The sequence below is a fragment of the Polypterus senegalus genome, chromosome 12 (genome assembly GCF_016835505.1).
Source record: "Polypterus senegalus isolate Bchr_013 chromosome 12, ASM1683550v1, whole genome shotgun sequence".
Lineage (NCBI taxonomy): Eukaryota > Metazoa > Chordata > Cladistia > Polypteriformes > Polypteridae > Polypterus > Polypterus senegalus.
Genome location: NC_053165.1, coordinates 127495804 through 127522676, shown reverse-complemented (window position 1 = coordinate 127522676; position 26873 = coordinate 127495804). Strand labels below are relative to the sequence as shown.

At 37.0% G+C, this 26873-nt stretch overlaps 1 protein-coding gene across 1 annotated transcript in view; it reads right to left on the bottom strand.

The window, feature by feature from the left end:
- The window catches only part of vps13c (vacuolar protein sorting 13 homolog C), a 624410-nt gene that overhangs the window by 194077 nt on the left and 403460 nt on the right, over nucleotides 1-26873 (bottom strand). Inside the window, exons 35-41 of the mRNA XM_039771364.1 lie at nucleotides 22487-22566; nucleotides 16562-16621; nucleotides 12392-12554; nucleotides 11877-11996; nucleotides 7549-7652; nucleotides 3870-4037; nucleotides 3427-3731 (exon numbers count right to left, since the gene is read on the bottom strand). Of these exons, the coding sequence (XP_039627298.1) occupies nucleotides 3427-3731; nucleotides 3870-4037; nucleotides 7549-7652; nucleotides 11877-11996; nucleotides 12392-12554; nucleotides 16562-16621; nucleotides 22487-22566 (1000 nt within the window). The remainder of the gene's footprint in view (nucleotides 1-3426; nucleotides 3732-3869; nucleotides 4038-7548; nucleotides 7653-11876; nucleotides 11997-12391; nucleotides 12555-16561; nucleotides 16622-22486; nucleotides 22567-26873) is intronic.

Sequence of the window (26873 nt, the reverse complement as noted above, 5' to 3'; positions counted from 1 at the left end):
AGGAATAAGCCTGCCAAATTTCACCCTTCTACCTACACGGGAAGTTGGAGAATTAGTGATGAGTGAGTGAGTCAGTCAGTGAGGGCTTTGCCTTTTATTAGTATAGATATATACAGTATATATATACACACACAGTATATATATATATATATATATATATATATATATATATAAGCATAGGTCAGTTCACAATCTGATATTTGGGTGGTTACCGACAAGGTAATGGTTGTGCCAGTCGGAATACATCCATGACATCTCAATTGTGAGAACCACATCATAGACATATTATATACAGGGTGAGAAAAGAAGAAAAGAAAAAAGAACTACCACATTTCAAATGTTTATTCTATAGATAAGATAAAATAAATTTAACACAAGAAAGGGTATACAAACTAGGTTTTTTTGACTGTGTTTTAAAAATGATATCTTCAATGTGGTGGCAATCATTGGCAATACACACTTCAAGGCGATTTCTGACCTCTTGTATGACTCGTTTGGCCATTTAAAGGAGAATAGCGGCGATTTCGTTGCAAATAGTGTCCTTGAGGGCTTCAAGGTTTTGAGGTCAGTGTGTGTATACCTTTAACTTGAGATAGTCCCACAAGAGGAAATTGCATGGAGCAAAATCAGTGTTAAACTGAGCTTAAGTCATTGTTATTTAACACGTTTGAAAAAAGAAAAGACAATTGATCTTGTGGATATTTATTTAAATAAAGATTGTGTGTGAAGAGGGTTAGAGACAGCTTTCAGAAATCAGGGTCAGCGTACAGCTGCACGGAGGAGACGTTCAGTTGTTAAAAGAAGGCAATTGTGAACGAGAAAAAAATGCATCACGGAGGAATTGGGAAGCTTAATGTATTAGCTGATTTTTGAGATGTCACAGGTATGTTAAAAAAATCCCCTCTTGTGTAGTGGCTTAGAAAGTAGCACACAGCACTGACAACTATCACACAGCAGAGAGAAAAACTGCACTCCAACACATGAAGAATCTTACACTTTAACCAAGATCAACAAAGAAACAACTCCACACACCATCGAATATCATCTTTAAATACTTGATATTGCAATTTATCTGTGTCAAAACAAAGTAGAAACCAACTGTAAATACCAGTAAACATCCAGCCTATATGCTATATGTTTGTCTGTCTAGTGTGTTTGCTTCCAGTCACATATATATATATATATATATATATATATATATATATATATATATATATATATATATATATATATATATATATATATATATATATATATATATATATATATATATATGCATTTATTACACTTCAATAATTTTTCTGTTTATTAATAAATTATATTATTATGTTCCTTGAAACAGAAGTGTTTCAGTTACCTTGATATAAGTCTAAAGGTTGGAGACCCCCTCCTACATTAGAGAAAAGTAAGGTAAACAAAGAAGGAGCCTTGACAAATTATTTATTTAATTGTTGGTGTTGCTGAAGGAATGTATAATAATTAATTAAGGTAAAATTTCTTTTTCAAATCCTACAGAGGCCTTTAGCAATAAATATTAATTCAAGTAACTCAAGGCTTAAATAGGAGAAATCCTGCCTATGAAAATGATTCACTGGTTAATTCTGTGCTTGACAAAACTATACTATTAATCTGATTTGTCCATCACAGACAGATATACAAATGAATGTGCATAAAACCTACAAAAGTGGTGTTATATATATATATATATATATATATATATATATATATATATATATATATATATACACACACACACACAAACAGTGAACCTTCGTTTATTACGGTTAATCCGTTCCAGACTCTACCGTGATAAATGAATTTTCGCGAAGTAGGATTCTTTATTTATAAATCAAATATTTTCGCAGTTAAGAGTATAAAAAACCTGTTTACGACCTTCTAAATACATTTTTTAACATTATTAGAGCCCTCTAGACATGAAACACCCTTTACTTACCATTATACTCGTATTACCCAATATATTAGACAAAATAAGACATATTAGACGTTACAAATATCATATTACTAGGCACACTCGCCTTTTAAGGCGACCGACTTTTATCCTCAATTTTTGTGCGCTCCATGTGCACATCAGGCATGTAAGTGTAGGGAATGAGAACATCAAAGTGCCCATTCATAACATCTCCCGAAAAACTAAGTTTATTTTTTATCCCCTCAAGTGCCTGTCCAAAGTCGTACAATGTCAGCCCGAATCTGTACCGCTAAAGACGGAGTTTCATGCACTAAATAAGCTATAGATGAGAATAAGCAAGCAACATCTCCCCTGATATTTACTACGTGGTGAGGCATTTGTACTCCATCAACATTAATTATTTCCAGAGACATAATTTTATCTATTTTTCCAGCGCATCGCGCACGAAAGCAAGGGAACGATGGGAGCACCAGAACTATGCTCTCATCGCGTCGCTTCGTACTTCAAGCCGCAAGTAGTAAGTCTGTAACAAGTGGAATACCGCTACGCTTTAAACTCACGGGAAGGAAGGACAATCCTGAACGCTTTTATATAGTAGATTATTGTACTGTACATTTAATTACACACAACCACTAACCTATGAAGGCACAACCTCAGTAGGAGAGTCTTCAGAGGTGGTGCAGTATCTTCAGCAGGTGCGTTGCTGTCTTCAGTGAAGAAGTACTAGGAGTAGGCAGTGGGTGTCTGGGTGTGTGGCTGAAGAACATCTTGATAGTCAAGGGTATTGCCATCTTTAATCATATCACTTTCTCCTGGATAGTAAGCATCTTCCTCCGGCGCTTAGTTTCATTGTCAGAAGGCTTAGAAAAAGCAGCACGTTTAGGAGCCATCGTAGGGCTTAGATAAAAGTTCTCAGAAAGCGCATATGTAGTGACGTAAGCGTGTATGAGAAAAAAATCGTGATAGAGTGAAGCCGCGAAAGTCGAAGCGTGATATAGCGAGGGATCACTGTGTATATATATATTAGTTTATATATAGTTTATCTAGTTAAATCGAATAAACTGGTCAATAAATTTGGACTTACAATCCAGATCATGCACTAACACTAATTATACTTTGTTATGTTGTACAGCAATGAACCAACATCCAATAAAGGTTAACACATATATAAACAGCATAGCTAAAAGGCTCGTTTAGAAAAAATATTGGTTCTTTAATTGTTCAATTAGATAACACTTAAGCAAATATACAGCATGACGAGAAGTAAATTAGATGAATCTGAATTTTTGATTGTTGTTACTATCTTAATTATATTTTTATATAAAACATGCAATTTGTTTTGGAGTTGTTCATGGCATGAGTTTAACTGTAGGCTAAAAGCTTTATATATGTGAAATTATAGCTTGACAACAATTCTAGAATATGAAACACTTAAAGAAGATCCTATACAGTATTCAATAAATATTTAGTTTAATTAAAAAATATATAGATTATACCTTGATAACTTTAGTTGTGCAAGTTCAATATTCATTTTGTCAATCTTTGGAGGTAATGGACAATTTTCCTCTGGGATAAAGTAAAACTGGTTCTGCAAAGTTAAGCGCCCAAGATCTACCTCCACTGCATTGTGTGATATAGAGGACTGAGGGATGAGGATCACTGGTGCTTTTATGTTGATGTCCATGGCCATATGAAAGCTGTTCTGAGCAAAATCTTTGACACTGGAGGCAGCCTTTTCTGCTGCTTGGGCTGTTGCAGCACTCAGTGCCTTCTTTGCATCTTGAAAATTGTCAATAAATTTCTAAGGTAAGAAAAATAGTAATACATTTTTTTATTTAGAGACAGACATTCTTTTACTTTTAGCATATTTTAACTGTCTACAGTGTAAGCACATTCTGCCCTTTTTGGACAATTCCTAATTATTACAGTGTAAACTTACCCAAAAACACACAAGAAACTTGTGAAGATATACAATCTGAATGCAGCCAACTCTAAGAGTAAGGCTTCCATTGCCATTTTCAGCATCAATATAGTCATCTTCTTCAGCAGAAAAGGGATACAACACCATTTTAAAACTGAATACTTCATCGCCAACAATAGAGACAATCTTTTAATAAAAAGAGGAAAAAAGAAATGCCAAAGTAAGTACTATAAACCACCCCAATCTATCAATCATCTGAACAAAGCAAACACTAATTCTGGATTGAATGCCAATTCTTCATGGCGTCTCCATCTTGTATGCACACATTTGTTCACAAAGTGCCAGTTTAAAAACAGCAGTCAACATAATTTTTACATGCAGTGTGGATGTATCCAAGGAGACCATGATATAGACAGAATGAAAAAACTTTAACATTTTCTTGAACTAGGCAGTAATTATTATTAAAAGAATCATTAAACAAAATTCTAGTCACATTACATCTAGCATATAAATCATGTATAATATTCATCAGTGAATTTCAACAAAGCATTTCTCACAGCATATATACTGTATTCACCATTAACTCTGTTTGCCTAATATTTTTCTAGAAATTTTCAATGCAACTGGCTTAGGCGAACATTGTTTTACCAGAGCCCCCTTGAAGATGAAGAGGACGAGCAGCGTTTCAGAAGCTTAACAGCTGAACAGGGACCAATAAATACTGTAGCTGCTTATGTCGGTGTGTCAGTCCAAAGCTCATCTTCCTCACAAGTTTTCACAATGCATGGCACAATCTCTCCCCCCCTGACCCCATAGAGACTCACCTGCCACAGGTCAAGTCACAATACAAACTTAAAAGTTATCAAACAATATGAAAGTGGAAAAGCAATTAATGTTATTGCATAAAACTTTTGCAAGTCCAATACTAAGATAAAAGCAATTTTACAAAAATAAGGAGATTTACTTAAATATTAGTGATATTATTGCATCTTATGCTGTAAAGCATATTTGTCCTCTCACCTATAATTATAGAGATACATCCACTTGTGTTCCCAGTGCCGGAATGTAACCTGTATGCAAGTCAATGGATACCTGTACTTGTAATATTTTCATCATGGTCCGCCAATGTACCTGTCAAATGAAAAGTGTTTTTTTTTTAAAATACATGCTGTGTGGAAGGCTGGAGTACTGAGTGGGATGCAACATCATACATGCCCTAAACAGAAAGGCAATGATCTTAAAGTATGCTGTGGTAGAGTTGGTCTGTGGCTCAGAAAAACTGCCCATTTAAATAAACAAACAATGAATATGAAGGTGCTAGGGAGTGGAAGCAGGTGCGAGTGGTCTGCTGTGAAGATGCCACATTTCTGGGTTGGTACAAGGTGATCAGCCATCCGTGCGTTGCCTTGTCGGCACGTGCGGGGCAGCAATCAGGCGATCACACCTGCAACTGTTCCCCAGCCAATAAAGGGGAGTGCAGAAAAGAAGAAATAAAAACGGGTTAAGAAAAGAGAGCAGAGATTAAAAGTCTGGAATAGCAGGCAGGAGAAAGAGAGAGGAAACAAGTTGGTGAACAGAGTGGAAGCAGGAGGGCAGGGGTAGAGCCCCAAGAAGGAGTGAGTGCCCATCACTCAAGAGGGGGCTGTGGGTCGCTACTGTTGAGTGTCTTTGGGTCAGGAGCGACCATTATGCTCTTGCTGGGAGGGGCCTTTGAGATGGCAGCAGTGGGAGTACAGAGCCAGGTAAAGTCTGGATTGGCAGTGGGTTGGCCAGAGCATGACTCGATGATGGCCTGCAGATGCCGTGGGATTGGCAGCGGGGGACACAGGCTGGATGAGATAGTAGTCTGCACCTACAGGTTGATGTCTCTCTTTGAGCTGCAAGGTCCAAACAGGATAAACCAGAGAGGTGTCAGTTTTAAAGGAAGGCACCAGGGCTTGTGGGATTTTTTCCTGCACTGCATTGTTTTAAACATATTTTTATGGATTTAATTATTCTGATTTTAACCTTCACTTTCACTTCATTTTATGGATTATTTATTTATATTTACAGTTTGCAGCACTGTACTTTCTGGGATACTTGTTTTATGGATTTGTTTTAATAAAACCACTTGCACTTTTCACCATCCCCTTGCTAGGTGTGTTTTGTCCTCATTTGCCACACTCATTCTGGTCATGACTATCGACGGTGTCGAGTTTAAGAGGCTCCCAAAAATCAAAGCGGGAAAAAGGAGCTAACCCGCACTTTCACATCCGCATGCATGAACATTTTGCAGAGTGCTCCAATAGCTCTGTGATGTCACACTAGCCTCGGGCACTCTGAAAACAACGTTTGCATAAGCCAGCCACATGGTGGATTTCTAGGAAACTATTCAGTGAACAAGGTTAACACTAGAATTACCAGAGCCTACGAAAAAATTCGTAATTCCGTCCCACCTTAAATTGCTTCTTAAATCCCTTCACACCTCTCCGCCAGTGCCCTTTGTCCTCTAAATGTGCTGATAAAGAGTAGCTAGGAGCAGCCGGCTATTCCAACCCCCCACCAATTTAGAACGTGCACGAACTTCTCTCAGCTCATGCCTTGATTGAGTATCTGGGAGTGAAGTGGAGTTTTAGAGTGGAAATAATAGATCGTTATTTGGAACACACGCATTTCATGTCTGTTCCGTTTCTACAGTAATCTGTGTCAACACATTGTTAAAACAGAAACATTTTTATATTCTAGTAGTAGATGACAAAATGTAGGCATAAACTATATAGTGTATGAAGCCTGAAGTCCAAATAGCAAAGAAACATTTTCACAAGAATAACACAATGGCGCTTTTATTCAAAAATATAACTGCAGAAACAAAAAGCCGCCTTAACATGCGACATTGACAGCAGTTTATTGTAACTGCCTCCGTGGTTCAATAGACTCAGCCCCCGCTTGGGAATCAAGAGGTCAGGAGTTCGATCCTGCGCCCCTCCGTTTTGAGAAGTAAACTGCTCTTAGTCTTACTATTTTAGAATAAAAGCATACATATGATTTCAGTCTATAACAGCCGGTGCAATTTATGATCCTTGTAAAGGTTAGCTTTTTTTTTAAATTCACTTTTCATTCTCTCAGTCGCGTTCAGAATCAATTCATACAACCCCATCTGACACGGCTGTTTTCACTAAAGACGCGCTATAGCTCTGCAGTGTACCATGATGCAGAAGAGAAGTTCGTGCACGTTCTAAATTGGTGGGGGGATGGAATAGCCGGCTGCTCCTAGCTTCTTTTTATCAGCACATTTAGAAGACAAAGGACGCTGGCGGAGAGGTGTGAAGGGATTTAAGAAGCGATTTAAGGTGGGACGGAATTACGTGTTTTTTCGTAGGCTCTGGTAATTCTAGTGTTAACGGTGAATACAGCATATTCACAGAAAAACACGCATTGGCAAGTTTTGCCAAACAACCTTAAGCTACACCATATACAGGTTCAGTATGTTTCAAGTGCAATTGCAGTAGAAGTATCAATTATTTTTCAAGGCAATACTATCTAGTTTGTAATCATGTTAAGAACATAATAGTTTAGGATTAAACAGGAAGAATGATAAAATGCTACTATGTCAGTATTAACTAAGTTAATATATACTAAACACAGACATATTAACATATTCTTTTAAAACTACTACATTGTAAATAATTTACTAAACAAAGAAAAAAAAAAAACTTGCCTCTTTATGTATAGTGTTAGGATCAACATCAATAATTTTAATGTCTCTAAGGCGAGTAAAAACTTCAGTTTGAGAAGACTGCAGAATAAGTGAAGCATCCATACCTGTAAAAAAAAGCTAAATTACTGTTAAGCAGTAGCTAAGCATGTTTTAGCAAGCAGATAATGATAAGAAACCAAAGGTTGAGGTGAATGTCTTGCTTGACCTCCAGTTTATTTTTCCCTTTTGGGTTTATTATAAACTGCATATTTTACCTCCAAGTTACTAGACTCCAAGTTAACAGACATTTTAACTTGTTAAAATTACATTTTAGTCAGCAACTTTTGACAGTGGATTACTGTTTTTTTAAACAAATGGAAGGACGATAAAATACTAGGTTCTTGTGAAACAAATTTTGATCAATCACTCTCACACAACAACTTATTATCTTATTCATAACCCGTGTGCTATAGACAGATAAACAGTCCAGGGGCCTCATGTGTAAATAGTGCGTATTCACAAAAATGTTGCGTAAGAACGTTTCCACGTTCAAATCGCAATGTATAAAACCTAAACTTGGTGTAAAGCCACGCACATTTCCATGGTAGCTCATACCCTGTCATACGCAAGTTCTGCACTCGGTTTTACACACTGGCGGCACCCAGCATCAAAGCAGTGCTACTGTTTCTGTGTGGTTACCCTTTCTTTTTTAGATCCACATCCCTGACGCGGCTTTATAAATGCACTGAAATTAACCGCATATTGTTTATTAGTTTAGTGCATCTGATTTTAAGTAATCTGTAAAAATATAATGGTCCACAGAATGGTCAAACTATTTCAAATACCACAACTGCTTTAGCATTATTACTCTCACTTCACCTTCTTCTTCTTTCAGCTGCTCCCGTTAGGGGTTGCCACATCGGATCACCTTTTTCCATATTACTCTCACTGCACCACTTGGAGAATTTATATCACTGCATCTGAGTGTGAATCACAGCTGTACAGCAGCTGATTGGAAAGAGAATTATCTGTATACAGCATCAAGCACATGCTGCCATGCTGTCTACTGAACTGATCTCATAAGGTAAACGCTTCAGAGCCTTTTCTGTACGGACCTTGCGGTTCAGAAACAGTTTCATCCCAAGGGCTCTAAATGCACTCAATCAGTCCATCAAGTGCTCCTTGTAGAACTGTGTGTACTTATAAGTACAATTACCTCACTGTAAACTTGTGATACAGTTATAATATTGCACAACCTGAGCCACTTTATAAAATGCGTATTTACATATGATGATGATATCATTTTTAAGATGAAATGCAAAAAAATATGTTTATTATACAGATAAAACTAACTTCATTTAAATAATCTATATTGTTAATAATTAAACATGTGAGGACACGGTGCCAGCGCTAGCGAGCCACTGGTGCTCTGTTCACGGATTGTTCCTGCCTCGCACTGTATTCTTGTAGGTGCTGACACGACACTGGAAGGATATATGGATAGAATAATTAAACACGTACTACGAAGATATTTCAATGTTCCTTAAAAGTTTTGAAGAATCGGTGTTCATACAGAAGGCTTAACGTCTATTACAGAGCTGATTGTATGGCGATTGGCTATTTGGAGAAAGAAAAGTAAGGACAGGAATTAGAGGTTAGTATGTTTGAAAGAGACAGTACTGCTACAATAAAGTATTTCATCGAAGGTCGCGCAATGGCGCAGCAAGCATCTTGCGCGAGACATGAACAATCACTGTTCCACCGTGTCCCCATGTTTAATAACACGCTTTAACTGCTATCATCATGAAAATATCACGTACACATCTCAGTATTTTAATTATTCAGAGAGCTGTAATATCACGAATGTGATGGATTCTGTGTCCTGTCGGAGGAAGAGAAAGCCCAGAAGCACGTAATGATTCACATGCACATAGAAGATCAAATACAAAACAAAGCATTTAACGTGCTACTTTAGTTACAATGGGATTTTAGAAACTAGTAAATTAAACAATTTTAAGATTAAGCTTATGATGTTCTACTTTATTGACAAAATCAAACTACGTCATTAAAGTGGAAATTTTGAGGTTAAAGTCATTTTTCCCCCCACTGTGTGCCCTTTTTTTTCTCTGTACCCTAATAAGCTTTCATATGACACTTAGACGGTGGGCTACGATTTGCCTTATTATGGCGACTTTGATATCTGACAGCTTCTTTTTTATTTCGGGCACTGTGCAACTTTGTGAACTTGAGCTTTCGAGTTTCTCTGACACGCTATGTCACTCGATCAACTTCCTTTTGCTTGTTGTTTATACCACTGTTTAAACCAACAAATAGTACGCTTTTCCTTGCCTCCACTTGGTATGCGCTGAAATTCTATTTTCCCTTGTGCTTTTGCCATTGTTGTTTCACAGAACGCTGAGCTTAAGGGCTATTTATATTGTTTTGCATATTCAAAGAGGTGTAATTCTGGGAGGAGTTGGGGATGGACAGCAGGCGCGTGCACGTGTGTTAATTTTCACGCTGACCGGGATTTATATAGCGGAAGAACATGGAAGCTGGCGTTTGCACGTATTTATGCATCTGGATTGTTTTGTGTGTAAGCACATTTCCACTTTTGTGCTTACATCATGTTATAGTGCGAATTCTACCCTCGGCATTATACATGAGGCCCCAGGTATATTCAGGAAAATTAACACATTCTTCTTCTTCTTCTTTTGGCTACTCCCGTTAGGAGTTGCCACAGCAAAACACCTTTTTCCATATCTTTCTGTCCTGTGCAACTTGTTCTATTACACCAATCACCTGCATTTCCTCTCTCACCACTTCCATAAACCTTTTGTTAGGCCTTCCTTTTTTCCTCTTCCCTGGTAGCCCTATCTTTAGCATCCTTCTCCCAATATACTCAGCATCTCTCCTCTGCACATATCCAAACCAACGCAATCTCACCTCTCTGACTTTGTCTCCCAAACGTCCACTACTCTTTCCCATAATTTCATGCTGTGGCTCATCAATTTTATCACCCTGTAGTTACTATAGTCCTGCACATCCGCCTTATTCTTAAATGTCGGCACCTGTACACTTCTCCACTCCTCAGGCATCCTCTCACTATCCAAGATTACATTAAACAATCTGGTTAAAAACTCCACTGCCATCTCTCCTAAACACCTCCATGCTTCCACAGGGGCCTTTTCATTTTTCATCCTCTTCATAGCTGTCCTTACTTCCCCCTTGCTAATCTGTTGCGCTTCCTGATTCACTATCTCCACATCATCCAACCTCTTCTCTCTCTCTCGTTCTCTTCATTCATCAGCCTCTCAAAGTACTCTTTCCATCTGCTCAATACACTCTCCTCACTTGTGAGTATGTTTCCCTCTTTATCCTTTATTACCCTAACTTGCTGCACATCTTTCTCAGTTCGGTCCCTCTGTCTAGCCAATCGGTACAGGTCCTTTTCTCCCTCCTTAGTGTCCAACCTCTCATACAACTCATCATACGCGTTTTCTTTAGCCTTCGCCACCTCTCTCTTCACCTTGCGCCTTATCTCCTTGTACCCTTGTCTACTTTCTGCATCTCTTGGACTATCCCACTTCTTCTTTGCCATCCTCTTTCTCTGTATACTCTCCTGAAATTCCCCATTCCACCACCAGGTTTCATAAGTTTACAAAATAAAATGAATCTAATATATAAATATATATCCCACTGTAAAATAATAAAGATGATCTCAAAGATGTAGACATAAGTAGGAACTTATCACAATGTTTCTTTTATGAGGTTCTTTAAAATGAGAGAGCATACTTTACTTATGTTTCAAAGATAAAGACAAAGGAAAGGCTGTATAAATCATATAATAACCCTGATTTACAAAAAGATGATTCGTAAATGGTGGTGGACAATTGCCACTGCATGCGGCAACAAATAAAGGTCAGTCTACACAAACGTTACAGTGAATGGATATGACACTGTATTTACAATTTAATTATATTGGAGAAAATGATATGAGACTGCATTAATGTAAATGCTTTCAACTGGGTAATGTTCAAGCTAATAAAGTTAAACAATTACTTAATGCCTTTCACTAACAAACTGTCAAGTAGTTATATCTGAAAACAAATTACTAATGGTACTCCCATAAAGTTTTCTGAATCTTCCAAAATAGCTGCACTAGTTGGAACAGAACAGTTTAACTTAAATAAAAACATAAAATATTGGGTTTTAAAAGGTAGTTATTTAAATGTTCAGAAATGATGAACACTATAAGTAATTAATTAAAAAAAATGTGCAATAAGCCAAAGTATTGCATTTCTATTTTAAAAAACAATAAAGAAACATATTTTTAATGAATTACTGACCTTGAACCTTTATATCAGAAATGCTGCTATTTGCATCACACACAAACACATTAAAAGCACCAAGCTTGGCTGTTACTCGAAGGTCAGTAATATCTTCATCACTTGTTGACTTCATATACGCTACAGGGAAATACAAAGTAAACCTTAGCTTAGAGTTCTGCTAATTTTTAATATTCTGAAGGCATCACATTGATACAAGAAGATGGGCTGGAAGGATTATAGGAATAACATTTTATGATATTATTGTGGAATTCTGTACACATTGACTAGAATATGACATTTGATTAATGCAAGATAAATAATTCCATGTTCTATAATCAATGCTTTATTATGGTTATGATAAAAATTGCATTGATCTGTTTCTGAGCTCACACAAAAAGAATGCATTATAATTAAGGTTTCATATTTAATTAAATAATAAATTAAATTCATGCATTTCTGAACTCACATAAAAATGCTGTCCACTCTAGAGGGCCAAGCAAATACTTTTTAAATAAACTTTGTAAAAATATTACTTGGTTTTGGTGTGAAGGATTTCTTTTCCTTTTCCGACTGCATTCTTACTTCATGTATTTTATCAGTGGCAAAACTTGTTGAAGACATGGATTCATTTATGAAATGAATACTGGAAAGCAGAACTTGAGTGTGCAGTAGAAGATCAAGAGATGTAAAAGTTACCTAAAGAAACAAACAAGTGATGTTGTGACGGTGGTCAGGAGTTGCTAAGGAGCTATTTAACTGCAAGATCTGTGGGCAGGCAATTGATGGAGAACTGTGTAATAAAGAAATGTACAGAGTGCCCCAAATTCTGATCAAACTCTGTTCCTACCTATATTTGTAAACCATTTGTTCCCCTAGAAGGAACTTGAACTGATGAATGTTCATTGGACAATATCAGCAACAATGCATAATGCTTTATTACTTATTTTACTCATGGAGTTGGAAAAAGGTATAAGAACTGCACAAAAAGGAAACATTTACTGATATTTGCTCCTTTAGAAGAGGCATGCTGTGTTTTCTGAGGAACTGCCAAGAGTATAATTTACTTCTGTTAACTGCTGTAGTCCCTGAGACTGCATGCCTTGGACACATAACTTAGGACATTGGGAATTATAAACTGAACGTTCTACCTCTCCCTAGCTAAACTGAAAGTTACTTCCCAGCAACAGAGCTTACTGAGCAGGTGCCCTTGCATTCGTTGCTAAGAGATAACCGAGTATTACTTCCCCCTCCTTGTGGCTATACTCCCTGAAAAGGACCAGCTTGGAAGCTTACTTACGATGCTGGGAATTACAAGAGGAACGTTTGATTGCTCCAGCTAAACAACCAAGTGTTGATGGAGCTGCTTACTTGTGACTGAGATTATTGTACAACTGTGTATGCAGTTATGGTGAATTCAGTGGCATGTGTACAAAAAATACAAAATAATTTGAAATGGTGACAAGGTTACTAATACACAGTACTATACTTCACCTTTAGTCACAAATGTAATGTTTTCAGCTGCGTCAAAATATGTTTTCTTTTTTTGCAAGTAAATAAACTGCTGTAACTTGAGACCTGCTTGTACTCTGTGCACACTAGACCAATAGAGAGATGAGCAATTTAACTGGAATGTCCACTAATAATTTTGAAATTCCCATGTTTACTTTAAACATACAGTAATCCCTCGCTATATCGCGCTTCGACTTTCGCCGCTTCACTCTATCGCGGATTTTAAATGTAAGCACATCTAAATATATATCACAGATTTTTCGCTGGTTCGCTTTCTGCGGACAATGGGTCTTTTAATTTAGGTTACATGCTTCCTCAGTTTGATTGCCCAGTTGATTTCATACAAGGGATGCTATTGGCAGATGGCTTAGAAGCTACCCAATCAGAGCATGTATTACATATTAACTAAAACTCCTCAATGCTATAAGATATGCTTCCCGCGCGGTGCTTGTTTGCTTCTCTCTATCTTTCTCACTCTCTGTGCCTGACGGAGGGGGTGTGAGCAGAGGGGCTGTTTGCACAGAGGACACGGACAGGACGCTCCTCTACAAAATGCCGCTTTATCGCGGTCCTTCTGTATACTTAAAAGCACGTATTGATTTTTTGATTGTTTGCTTTTCTTTGCGAGCGCTCTCTCTGACATTCTCTGCTCTGACGGCTCCTTTATGACGGCGCTCCTTTGAAGATAAGATATGTTTGCTTTCTTTTAATTGTGAGAAAGAACTGTCATCTCTGTCTTGTAATGAAGCACAGTTTAAACGTTTGGCTAAAGGGTGTTATTTCAGGTCTAGAGGGCTCTAATAATGTTAACAGGGTGGGAGAGTTTATAAGGGCTTAAAATATATAAAAATAACCATACAAACATATGGTTTCTACTTCGCGGATTTTCACCTATCGCGGGGGGGGTCTGGAGCGACCCCCGCGATCGAGGAGGGATTACTGTATTCAAATTAGACTTCAGACCATAAAAAGTCAATATCTGTATTTTGTTTACTGAAACTGAAATTACATCTTGCAGTCTTAGTATTTCTTCATTTTAGCTAGACTGATATATTTATCTAGCTTCTCCTTAGCTTGTGTCTAAAGTTGATAGGCAGCCAAGAAGGTAGGTACCTATTACTCAGGCAGGCGAGGAACATTTTTGGATAAAATAATTATGAATTTGCCAAGATTAACATGACTCATCAACTGCTAAAAGTACACACACACTACTGTTATGATGTGTGCCTCATTTCAATTCAAAGTTCATTAGCTGGGCATTAGTCCATTACTGGGCATACTTGATGTCATTTATTCACCATTTATTCTGTAGCTAAGAACACAGTTGCAGCAGTAATGTTGTTGTTAAGTGCAATCGTGTTGATTCCGACTCGTAACAACCCTATGTCAAACAGAACGAAAAACTGCCCAATCTTGCGCCTTGACCCCATTGCTGCAACCACTGTATCAATCTCTCTCATATGGGGTCTTTCTCTGTTTCATTGTCTTTCCACTTTACCTAGCGTGATATCCTTTTCTATGTAGTGATCCCTTCTAACAATATGTCCAAAATACATGAGATAGAGTATCAACATCCTCGCCTCTAAGCAGCATTCCGGTTTTACTTCCTTCTAGATAGACCTGTTTGTTCTCCTGGCAGTCCATGGTATATTCAATGTCCAATGCCAGCATCACAACTTGGAAGCATCAATTCTTTGACGGGCTTCCTTATTCATTGTCCAGCTTTTACAACCAAAGGAAGCAACTGGAACAGCACCATTGCTTTGATTTGATGTACCTAAGCCCTCACAAGGGCATCTTTGTTTTCAACACTTTGAAGAGGTCTTTTACTGCAGATTTTCCCAAAGCAATACACCATCTGATTTCTTGAATGCTGCTTCCATGGACATTAACTCTCAATCCAAGTATGGTGAATTCATTGACAACCTCAGTCTTCTTTCTGTCTATCATGATGTTAATTGCTGGTCCAGTTGTGAGGATTTTTGCTGTAGGCTTTGATCTTCATCAATAAGTGCTTCAAGTCCATTCACATTCAGCAAGCAAGGCTGTATCATCTTCATATCAGTCTTCCATCAAAACTTCTCAGATTATTTGCTTAGCATATAGATTGAACAAGTATGGCGAAAGGGTACAACTTTGATGCACACCTTTCCCGATTTTAAACCACTCAATGTTTCCCTGTTCCTTTGTGGTATAATGATTCTGTATAATCCTTCCATCTTCTTTTGATACCTTTTGCGTTATTTATTATTTCACCCGTGCAATCCTTCACTATTGCAACTCAAGGATTGAATTTCTTCTTCAGTTCTTTCAGCTTAAGAAATGATTAACTTCTTTTACATTCTGGTTTTCTAACTTCAATTCTGTACACATTTTGTTGTACTAACTTACTTCATCTTCTCGAAATGCTCTTTGAAATTTTCTGTTCAGGTCTAACTTTCTCCTTTCTTTCTTCCATTTTAGCCTATCTGCATTCAAAAATAATTTTAAGGTCTCCTCTGACATCCATTTTGCTCTTTTCTTTCTATCTTTCTTTTGAACAACTTTTTGCTTCCTTCATGCTTGACGTCCTTGATGTCATTCCATAACTCATTGGTCTTCGATATTTTGTGCACAACAAATAAAATGCTTTGTGCAGAAATGATCGTAGAATAGACGAGGTAGCAGTAACAAAACAAAAAAATTATAAATTAGTTTTCAAGGGGTGTTTTGAGTTGTGTCACACAAAGTAATTAATTGACTCTTGGGGCACACATTAACATTTGCAAACAAATGTTGAACAGATATGTGGTGTACACAAAAATATTAAGCACAGACAACAAATTATGCAAGGTTTCACTAAAAGAATACATCTCAGGTACTTTGGACATACAAGCAATAATTGATATCAATTTGTTAGTGGCATGTGTACTAACAATCTTTTTCTAACTAGATGGTTTTTACATGCTACACACTATTTATTGAGCTTTTGATAGGATAAAAATGCAAATTACTGGTGTCTACGTAGAGTTTTCAGAAACACCTACTAATCCCATTTTGAATTTTCAGAACCTCTGCATATTTTTCAAGTTGGAAAAGATAAGATATAAAAGTGCAAATGTATTAACCGGGCAATGCTACATTTTACTTTTTGCAGATAGCTTTAAAAACAAAATAATACCTTTTGCAAAACTGGCAGGGAGTAGACTACTTACACTAATGGTCTGTTCTGTGTTTTGGTGCTGTGTTTTAAAATTGGGACCATTCTTGTCAGCCTGTTAAAAAAACATTGATAAATTCATACATTATAATTAATTCCAGATAAAATGATTAACATTTACTTTATGTATAATAAACATCAGGGTGTGGAGGTGCTTAATTTCCAATCTAGTAACCATGTGTAAGAAGTTTATACAGTACTGCAAGCGAGTTTGTGAGTGCCTTGCAAAGGATAAGTGTCTCATTATACATGATGAGCTGCTTTGCCATCTTAAGACAAAAGTTAAGATAAACTAGACCCTACCACCCATATCTCAAACCTCATAAGTTTTCTTCTTTTTGAGTATGACTTGACTTTATAATTGTGGTAACTCCTTGCTGGATTGGAGCTTAGAAATCTCTCTCTTTGAGTTTCATGGTTTACTACTGCTTCATGAATAGATGTTTAGTCCCAATAATAAACTGGATGGCATTTTAATCACTGTAATCTTGAAAATATCTCATGAATTTACATTTCAACAAGTGGGTTCATAAAATGTTCTCATTTTTTAATTGTTCCATAACAAGATGGTGCTTTAATTTCAATATACACTGATTAACAGTAGTACTTTCGTATACTGATATGCAACACCTTTTTGAACTTCACTTTACACTACTGTATACACATGAGAGTAGTGACCCTATAAACCTATATGATATGCATGTGTACAGCCAGTAATATGACTAAAGTGGACACCACCTAGCAACTGTGTGGTAAAGCCAAAGCAGAAGGTGACAAAAATAATTACTTGCTTTTATTATGCTTTTGTTTTGGCATAATGTGTGGAGAAAGCAAGAAGCATGTTCAGTAAGTGGCTTTCAACTGAGCTGAAATGACTGACTGCAAGTTGAAAAGAGGGATTTCTTATTGGTGAAATTTATGCAATTAGAGACAAGGGAAAATATCACACAGCAATGTCAAGTGCGATACATTTTTTTCTCCCTTATGTGATTGCAACTAGGACTGTCAGATCCAACATTGCTATTCAAATGCAATCAGAATTTATGTAAAACAGATTTTGTTCGGAAAAGATAAAAATTATATTGTCAAAGAATGGTTATTTGCTTTACCCACTATAATTTTGGGATCATGATACTCCAGATGTGCTACGTGAAGCTGCCATATTTTACTGATCTGTTTTTACTTGTTATATTAATTAGTAAAAATTACAACCAGACCCCTTCAAACCGTAGTTTTTTTTTTCCTATTCCATTACTATGCACTTTGATGTATAAATGCACTCAGATCAGTTTTTCTAAACACTTCTACTGTGTACTAAAAGTACCATCTGATTCTGTCCCATTCACTCTTAAACCTGAGATCACTGACTGTTGTTTAATGCTAAGACCTTCTCATTAAAGCAAATGGAAAATAACTGTCATATTACTAAATTTCCTTTTATTACAAAGCTCTAAAACCCAAACTTGAAAGAGCCTCGTTATCCAACTTGCATTGTCCCAGAAATAGTCTGTCTTACATGGCTGTTGGTTTCATAAATAATGCCTAGAACAATAACGTGTAATTAAAAATATTCAGGACATCTTTATTAAAATATTGCTGTATCTGTAAAGGAGAAAAAAGAAAATATTTTGTTGACCATGACGTGATACTGCAACAATACCATTTTTCGGTGTCAGTCCACAGGTGCTGACTGGCTTTTTACTCTGAATCCCACTCCCTGTTGGACACTTCCAACATAATAAAACAAGCTTGCCTTCAACCAGCCTGCCTACATACTGCTTTCATACATTTTAACTGGAATTCCTTTAGAGGCAATTTGAAACAGAATATTAAAAACTTACTTGCAGCTGTGTCAAAGCAAGTATTGAACTTATAAATCCATCTAGCCTGCTTTCCTCTAACTGGCCATTATTAGGATTGCATTAACAAAATAATTTAAAATGTAGCCTAATAAATCTGTTACAGTGAAAATTTAAGTTAACATATATTTACATTAAGAGGCTGAAATGTGGGATTAGGTTTTCCTCATAATGGCACAATAAACTGTGTAACTGTTTATTAGACAAAGTGCTCATTGCTCTAATGAAGAATATTCATGCACTGCCACTCTGACAAATCCTAATCATATTGACAATGCAACAGGCTTTCTTTTCACATAAGTTCTGAGTTGTTCCAGCTGGGCAACCAGGATGTAAACAACTATCTTAGCCAGCTAAGCCAAAGGAGAATTGTGTGATTTTTACTAATAGGACTGAAATGCATAGAAAATTTTTATTTTGTTTTTACATTTTTAGCAATAAGTAGTGTTAAAACCTTACTTTTTTTCATTTTATACATTAAGGACTTAAACATACAGTTCACTCCATTTTCAGCAAAAAAGAGAACATTATTTTCTCCAGAATGTAAGCAAATAAATACATATTTTGTTTTTCATTTACTTCAAACAGGCTTTTCATGTTTCCGTTGTACATTTACTGTTACTGTCACTACCTTAACACTAGAATTACCAGAGCCAATAAAAAAAACTCTAAATCCAGCCCACCTTAAATCCCTTCGGACCTCTCCGTCAGCGTCTTTTGTCTTCTAAATGTGTCGATAAGCCTAAGCAGCAAGCAGCCTGCTATACCATACCCCCACCACCTTAGAACGGGCAAGAAGTTCTCCCAGTTCCTGCTTTGATTGATTATCTGGGAGTGAGCTACCCAGAATTGTAACGGGAAATAATTTGATGTGTGTTTTGTGTCTACAACAATCTATGTAAACACATAATTAAAACAGAACCGTTTTTCATGTTTAAGTAACAAATATCAAAATGTAGATATGAATTTTATAATGTGTGACGGCTGATGGCCAAATATCAAATAAACACTTTCACAAAAGGTGCAAGTACAATACAACAGCTTCTGTGGTGCTGTGGATAGAACTGCCGATTTATAATCCAGAGGTCGTGAGTTCGAAACCAGCTCCCCGGCAAATTTACCGTTTTGAGTAGAGAGCTGCTTTTATTATTAGTAGTAGTGAGCTGCTGTTATTGTTAATATTACACAATCAAAACATACATTTGATTTGTGGTCTGCAACATCCGGGGTAAATTTATAGCACTCGTAAAAGTTAGCGTTTTTTTTTTTCAATTTTATTCTCTCAGTCACAATCACAATACAACACCCACACCCACCCCCACCCTAGATCTGATACAGATCTGATCAGATACTTTTTATCTGAAACTGGGAATAACTGTAGATGTGAATGGTGTTTTGAGACAATGGAACTGGAAATTCTCTGATCTAGAGGGATAAAAGCTGACGAACAAACGCTGGTGAATCTGCCTTCTTTGTATCTCACCGTCAATTAAATTCTTTTTTTATTCAGTTTTATTGAGTGTTCCTGCTCACGCTGAATTAGTATGCACCTTATGGTCCATGATGTCAAAGTCGCACTGACAGAAAAATAGACATATCTATATATGATATTTGGAATAACTCCTTTAATGACCTGTATAGTACATTTCGGAAAACATTGTGGCACTGATGCAACATTATTCATATTATTCATATTCATTCACACGCCTTCCTGCGCTTGTAATCAGTGACCACGTTTTTTTCTTTTTTCAAGCTTGCTCATACAGTCTCCTCATTTTGGTGCACAGTACTATTTCATTTGTACTCCAGGACATGCAGAGAAAAGAATAGTACAGAGAGGTCAATTCCTCGCTACACTCAATTATCAGATTCAAATGTTAACAGTTCCCACACACCCAAGCACCATACTTTCTACGTTTACAACATGTGTACCTATTGCAATGTACACACTTCTCTCTGTGCTGTGTTACTATTACACTGAAGGAGCTGGGGGGAGCGGCGGTCTTGGAACATAAGCTTGTCAATGTTGCATTCTCTTTTGCTTTATCCATTGCATTTTCTTGTAAGAAGCGATGACGAAGTTCCTCTGCAAGGTAAGCCACGAACACTCTTCTTTTCTCAGTGCCCCCCATGCATGCCTTGCACAGTACATGTGCATTGATTGCCACCAAGTCAATCGTGTTATAACACAAGCTACCGGCCACCTGTATGCTTCTGCTCGCACTGAATAAGCTCACGCCTTCTGCTGCATGATGTCAACGCAGCACCGGGCAAAAAAGAAAGAGACAAATATATGTGACATTTTGAAGAAATAATTTTATGACCTGAATAGTACCAATCAGAAATCATCGTCGTACTAATGCAATATTATTTGAAATTGAACAGAGTCAGATCAGCTGTAAATGGATGGTATTTCTAAAAGTTAGCTTTTTTTCAGTTTTATTCTCTCAGTCACGTTCACGCTTTCCCTCGCCCTCCAACCCCGATCTGACTCAAACTTACAGCACCAGTATAGGTTCACACCTGATCTGACACTGTTAGTTTTCAAAAAATATTGCATTAGTGCGATGTCTGTATGCAGATACTGTGTGGTGTTACTTGAATGTTAAGTTGGGCTTTAACTATGTTATACATATAAACTTGTATGCAACTCTAAGCTTCTGACTGGAGAGAGCACTGTATGAAAATAAACTGAACTAAATTTAAAGTATGTGTATCAATATCCCTAAATCAACAATGATGTATTTTTCCACAATTTATATAAATTAACTTCATTCTGCAAAATACTAATTTACGATCAAATATAATGTTCTATATATTTTTCCTGTAACCAACGTTTTAACAGTTATAATACATTTCCTCTTATTTAATTGTGAAAAGGATGTTTAATTGAAATATTTTATTTCAGTTAATCACTTGTAAATGTAAAGACCCTGTATTTTGTCACTTAACCAATGAAATAAAATATTCTTAACACTAGAATCCCTGTAGCCTATGAAAAACTTATAATCCCGGGCCACCTTAAATTCCTGCGCACCTCTCTATTAGCATTTTTTGTTTTGCAAATGTGTCAATTGGTACAAGAAGCAACCAACCTGCCTTCGCCCCACTGATGAAGCTGAAGTCAGTTGAAAAATTCTCACAGCTCAAGTGCGTGTATCTGGGTGTGAGGTGCTTGGAGTTGTATAGGGTAAATAATATATCATTATTTGAAATACATATATTTCATGTGTGTTCCATGTCTACAACAAACTATGTAAATGTAGAATGACAGGAAATGCAAGGTTAGAAATACAGAACACATACTTAAAACAGAAACTTTTCCCATGATATACTAATAATGACATGAAATGTATAATGTGTGAAGACTTTAGTCCAAATATCAAACAAACACATGCTCCTGTACTAAAGAATATAACAAAAAAAAAACCATTCAATTTATATGTTGCTGTCAAAGAGTTAAAAATCCAAGATCAAATGTCAATTAACAGAAAGTTTGATATGTATTCTTGGATGGTGCAGAGGTAAGAAGTGCTGCCTTATAACCAAAAGATTCCGGGTTATAAGATGGGGAGGTGGGAAGTTATTTAAGGTGGCCCAGAACTTTTTTCGTAGGTTTAGGGATTCTAGTGTTAAATGTAACAGTAATGATGCAACAGATCACACCAAAACTTCTTTGTAAATATAGTAGAAGATGTTGAGCTACTGCAAATCATATCATCATACACAGTAGGTTATTAAGAAACTATAAATTTAACAAATTGGCAATCCTACAGTGTAGAATTTCCCTCCCTCTTTAGCATATGACTTTCTCTAAGGCATTATGAGTTAAGCAACAGAAAGGATTAGAACTACACTGTTTAATATGAAATGACATGTGAAAAGCATGTAAAGCACAAATATAGCTTTCCTGTAATGAAAATAGCTAAATAGTGAAGAAAAAAGTTAAAACTATGTTTCTTCAAAGAAACTCACTATTAAGAGTAATATGGCAAAAAATATGTACTTTATGCTATGATAGTTTGAAAATTGCTTTAAATGAATAGTGCAGTATTGCAAACCTTAATGTATTCCACCTGTAGAAGATCTTCTCCATGCATATCAGATGAACTGATAATTTGAAGAGGTTGGCCTTTTGAATCTACAATAAAGAAGAAATATGATATTTTTGTAGTAAGTTTAGCCATTATAGAGGGCACTACTGCTTGTTATACAGCTTAAACTAATATTACATTTTTCACAGGACTAGCATGTATAGTATGCTATAAACCCAAATAGAAGCAAATGGCCAAGTCCTAAACACATAAATGACTAACTGTAATTGCGTATATCTTAAAAAACAACAAAATATAATTTTTAAATTTTGCATATACCAACATTTAGCATTGGGTTGTTAAAAGGAAAATGCAACAAATACAGCCAGGTTGATTGATTGATTGATAGATAGATACTTTATTAATCCTAAGGGGAAATTCACATAATCCAGCAGCAGTATACGGATACAAAAAACAATATTAAATTAAATAGTAATAAAAATGCATGTAAAAGCAGACAATAACTTTGAGTAATGTTAGCATTTACTCCCCCGGATGGAAGTGAAGAGTCGCATAGTGTGGGGGAGGAACGATCTCCTCCGTCTGTCAGTGGAGCAAGACAGTGACAAAAGTCTGTCACTGAAGCTACTCCTCTGCCTGGAAATGACACTGTTCAGTGAATGCAGTGGATTCTTCATGATTGACAGGAGTTTGCTTAATGCCCATCGCTCTGCCACAGATGTTAAACTGTCCAACTTTACTCCTACAATAGAGCCTGCCTTCTTAACAAGTTTGTCCAGGTGTGAGGCGTCTTTCGTCTTTATGCTGCCTCCCCAGCACACCACCGCGTAGAAGAGGGCACTTGCAACAACCGTCTGGTAGAACATCTGCACCATCTTATTGCAGATGTTGAAGGACGCCAACCTTCTAAGAAAGTATAGTCGACTCTGACCTTTCTTACATAGAGCATCAGTATTTGCAGATACTGGATTACAGATTTCAGAACTTGTGTAACCACTGTACATACATTTAAATAAGAAACTGACAATACTTCTAATAAACGTTACTGTGTGTTTAACTGATAGAGTCCATTATATTTCTTTCCCTGCACCTGAAGCTGTAGGATGGGCTATGGCTCTCCACAACTATGTATTACATTTATCAAAATCAGAAAAGTATGGATAGGTGGATATTTAAATGACATTTAATTTCAATCATTATTGATACACAGCTCATAAGTAAGACACAATACTACTCAAGTGTTTATATTTTCTGAAAAATATGTGACATTCCAGAGTAAATATAGCGGTAGGAAAAGTAAAGTTCAAGAATCTTAAAGAGACTGGTTGAGAAAGACCATTATAGTTAATACAGGAAATGTGGCATAACCAGTTACTGAGACAAAAATTCCAATTACATTTTAAGTGGGGGTACTGAGTATTTCATGACTCTGCTTATTATAGATCTGAATCTGATATCTGAATTTTGTATTATTTGATTGGACAAGGGTTTCTTTTACCAAATATTAGTGCCTATAAACTGGAAGATATTTTGATCTGTTGTTTGCTTTGGTGATATATGTGGATATTTTTTGTTTGTGCCTTGTAAAGTACTATAAGGAGAACAAATATGTACCATAAGGAAAACAAATAAATTAAGCTTTTTTTTTTCAACTTTTCTTACTTCCACATTTGTTGACGTTGTACACCGATTAATTTTTGTTTGATATCACAGCAAGTGCCATCAAATTCACTCCTGTATGAAATTATTTCTGGTCTTTCTGTGGTGGTCTATTTACATTTAATATCTAAGGATGACACAGGTATGATTGTCAGCATCCCTGATATTTTGAATTGTCTGACGCAGTATTCATATCTTTCCTTTAGGTATTCGAAATTTTGGTATTATAATTAGTTCAACATTTTCTTGTTTTAATGTTCATTTTCCCCTGTAATATTTTCACAATTTTAATTTGTTGTGTTGTGGTGGGTTATTTTAGCTCTAGTTAAAGGTTTCTTGTATCCTTAATGTTCTTGCACACTGCTTCATAAGAACTCCAGTAATTTTACATTCTCCAAAGCATAGAGCTGGTGTTTCTAATGGTTCTCACCATATTCTCATTATTCATTTATAAAATTAATGAATCACTGGTTTAAATTAATTTTACCCCATTTGATCACTCATACATGACTAGATTTAACAGATAGGATTGCATTATATGTTTATGTTTCCTAGCTTGACAATGGGTATTCACTTTATCAAGCTGACCACATCAGGTGATCAAAAACATAGTAATAATGATCAAAGTAATGCACTTTAAATGGCTAAAAATTACATTGAGAATGGCTCAATCTGGCTGTTCTTTGTTGGCATGTACTGTAGATAAACTCCAGACTACATATACATTCTCTCTCTCTCTCTCTCTCTCTCTCTCTCTCTCTCTCTCTCTCTCTCTCTCTCTCTCTCTCTCTCTCTCTCTCTCTCTCTCTCTCTCTCTCTCTCTCTCTCTCTCTCTCTCTCTCTCTCTCTCTCTCTCTCTCTCTCTCTCTATATATATATATATATATATATATATATACTGCTCAAAAGAATTAAAGGAACACTTTTTAATCAGAGTATAGCATAAAGTCAATGAAACTTATGGGATATTAATCTGGTCAGTTAAGTAGCAGAGGGGGTTGTTAATCAGTTTCAGCTGCTGTGGTGTTAATGAAATTAACAACAGATGCACTAGAGGGGCAACAATGAGATGACCCCCAAAACAGGAATGCTTTAACAGGTGGAGGCCACTGACATTTTTCCCTCCTCATCTTTTCTGACTGTTTCTTCACTAGTTTTGCATTTGGCTACAGTCAGTGTCACTACTGGTAGCATGAGGCGATACCTGGACCCTACAGAGGTTGCACAGGTAGTCCAACTTCTCCAGGATGGCACATCAATACGTGTCATTGCCAGAAGGCTTGCTGTGTCTCCCTGCACAGTCTCAAGGGCATGGAGGAGATTCTAGGAGACAAGCAGTTACTCTAGGAGAGCTGGAGAGGGCCATAGAAGGTCCATAACCCATCAGCAGGACCAGTATCTGCTCCTTTGGGCAGGAGGAACAGGATGAGCACTGCCAGAGCCCTACAAAATGACCTCCAGCAGGCCACTGGTGTGAATGTCTCTGACCAAACAACCAGAAAGACTTCATGAGGGTGACCCAAGGGCCCCATGTCCTCTAATGGGCCCTGAGCTCACTGCCCAGCAGCATGCAGCTCGATTGGCATTCGCCATAAGATACCAGAATTGGCAGATGCACCACTGGTGCCCTGTGCTTTTTACAGATGAGAGCAGGTTCACCCTGAGCACGTGACAGAAGTGAAAGGGTCTGGAGAAGCCATGGAGAACATTATGTTACACATCATTCAGCATGAGCAGTTTGGTGGTGGGTTAATGATTGTCTGGGGAGGCATATCCATGGAGGGTCACACAGACCGCTACAGGCTTGACAAAGGGACCTTGGCTGCCATTAGGTATCAGGATGAAATCCTTGGACCCATTGTCAGACCCTATGCTGATACAGTGGCTCCTGGTGCACGACAATTCCTGGCCTCATGTGGTGAGAGTATGCAGGCAGTTCCTGGAGGATGAAGGAATTGATACCATTGACTGGCCACCACACTTTCCTGACCTAAATCCAATAGAACACCTCTGGGACATTATGTTTTGGTCCATCCAATGCCACCAGGTTGCACCTCAGACTGTCCAGGAGCTCAGTGATGCCCTGGTCCAGATCTGGGAGGAGATCCCCCACAACACCATCTGTCATCTCATTAGAAGCATGCACCGATGTTGTCAGGCATGTATACAAGAACACAGGGGCCATACAAAGTGCTGCGTACAATTTTGAGTTGCTGCAATTTAATTTTGGCAAAATGGACTAGCCTGCCACATAATTTTTTCACTCTGATTTTTGGGGCGTCTTTGAATTCAGGGTTCTGTAGGTTGATCATTTTCATTTCCATCAAACAATGTGGCATCCTTTCATTCCTAATGCATTACCCAGTCTATATCAGTATAGATATCCAGGAGGATTACTTTTTCCCATTGAGATCTGATGTGTTTTCAAAGTGTTCCTTTAATTTTTTTGAGCAGTTTATATAGTATATCTATATCTATCTATATATCTATATAGGATGGTCCAGATCTAATTATGCAATTGTCATTACGCTATAACTTATTAAGATTATTACAAAGAAAATCACCCGAAAAATCCCAGACCATAGAGAAGTGTGTGAACTGACGACATGAACAATCGTCTTCGCACCAAACTGGAATCGTCCCAGCATAAATCAAAGTCATCCAGATGATCTGGACCACCCTGTGTGTGCGTGTGTGTGTATATATATATATATATATATACACACACCTCCTC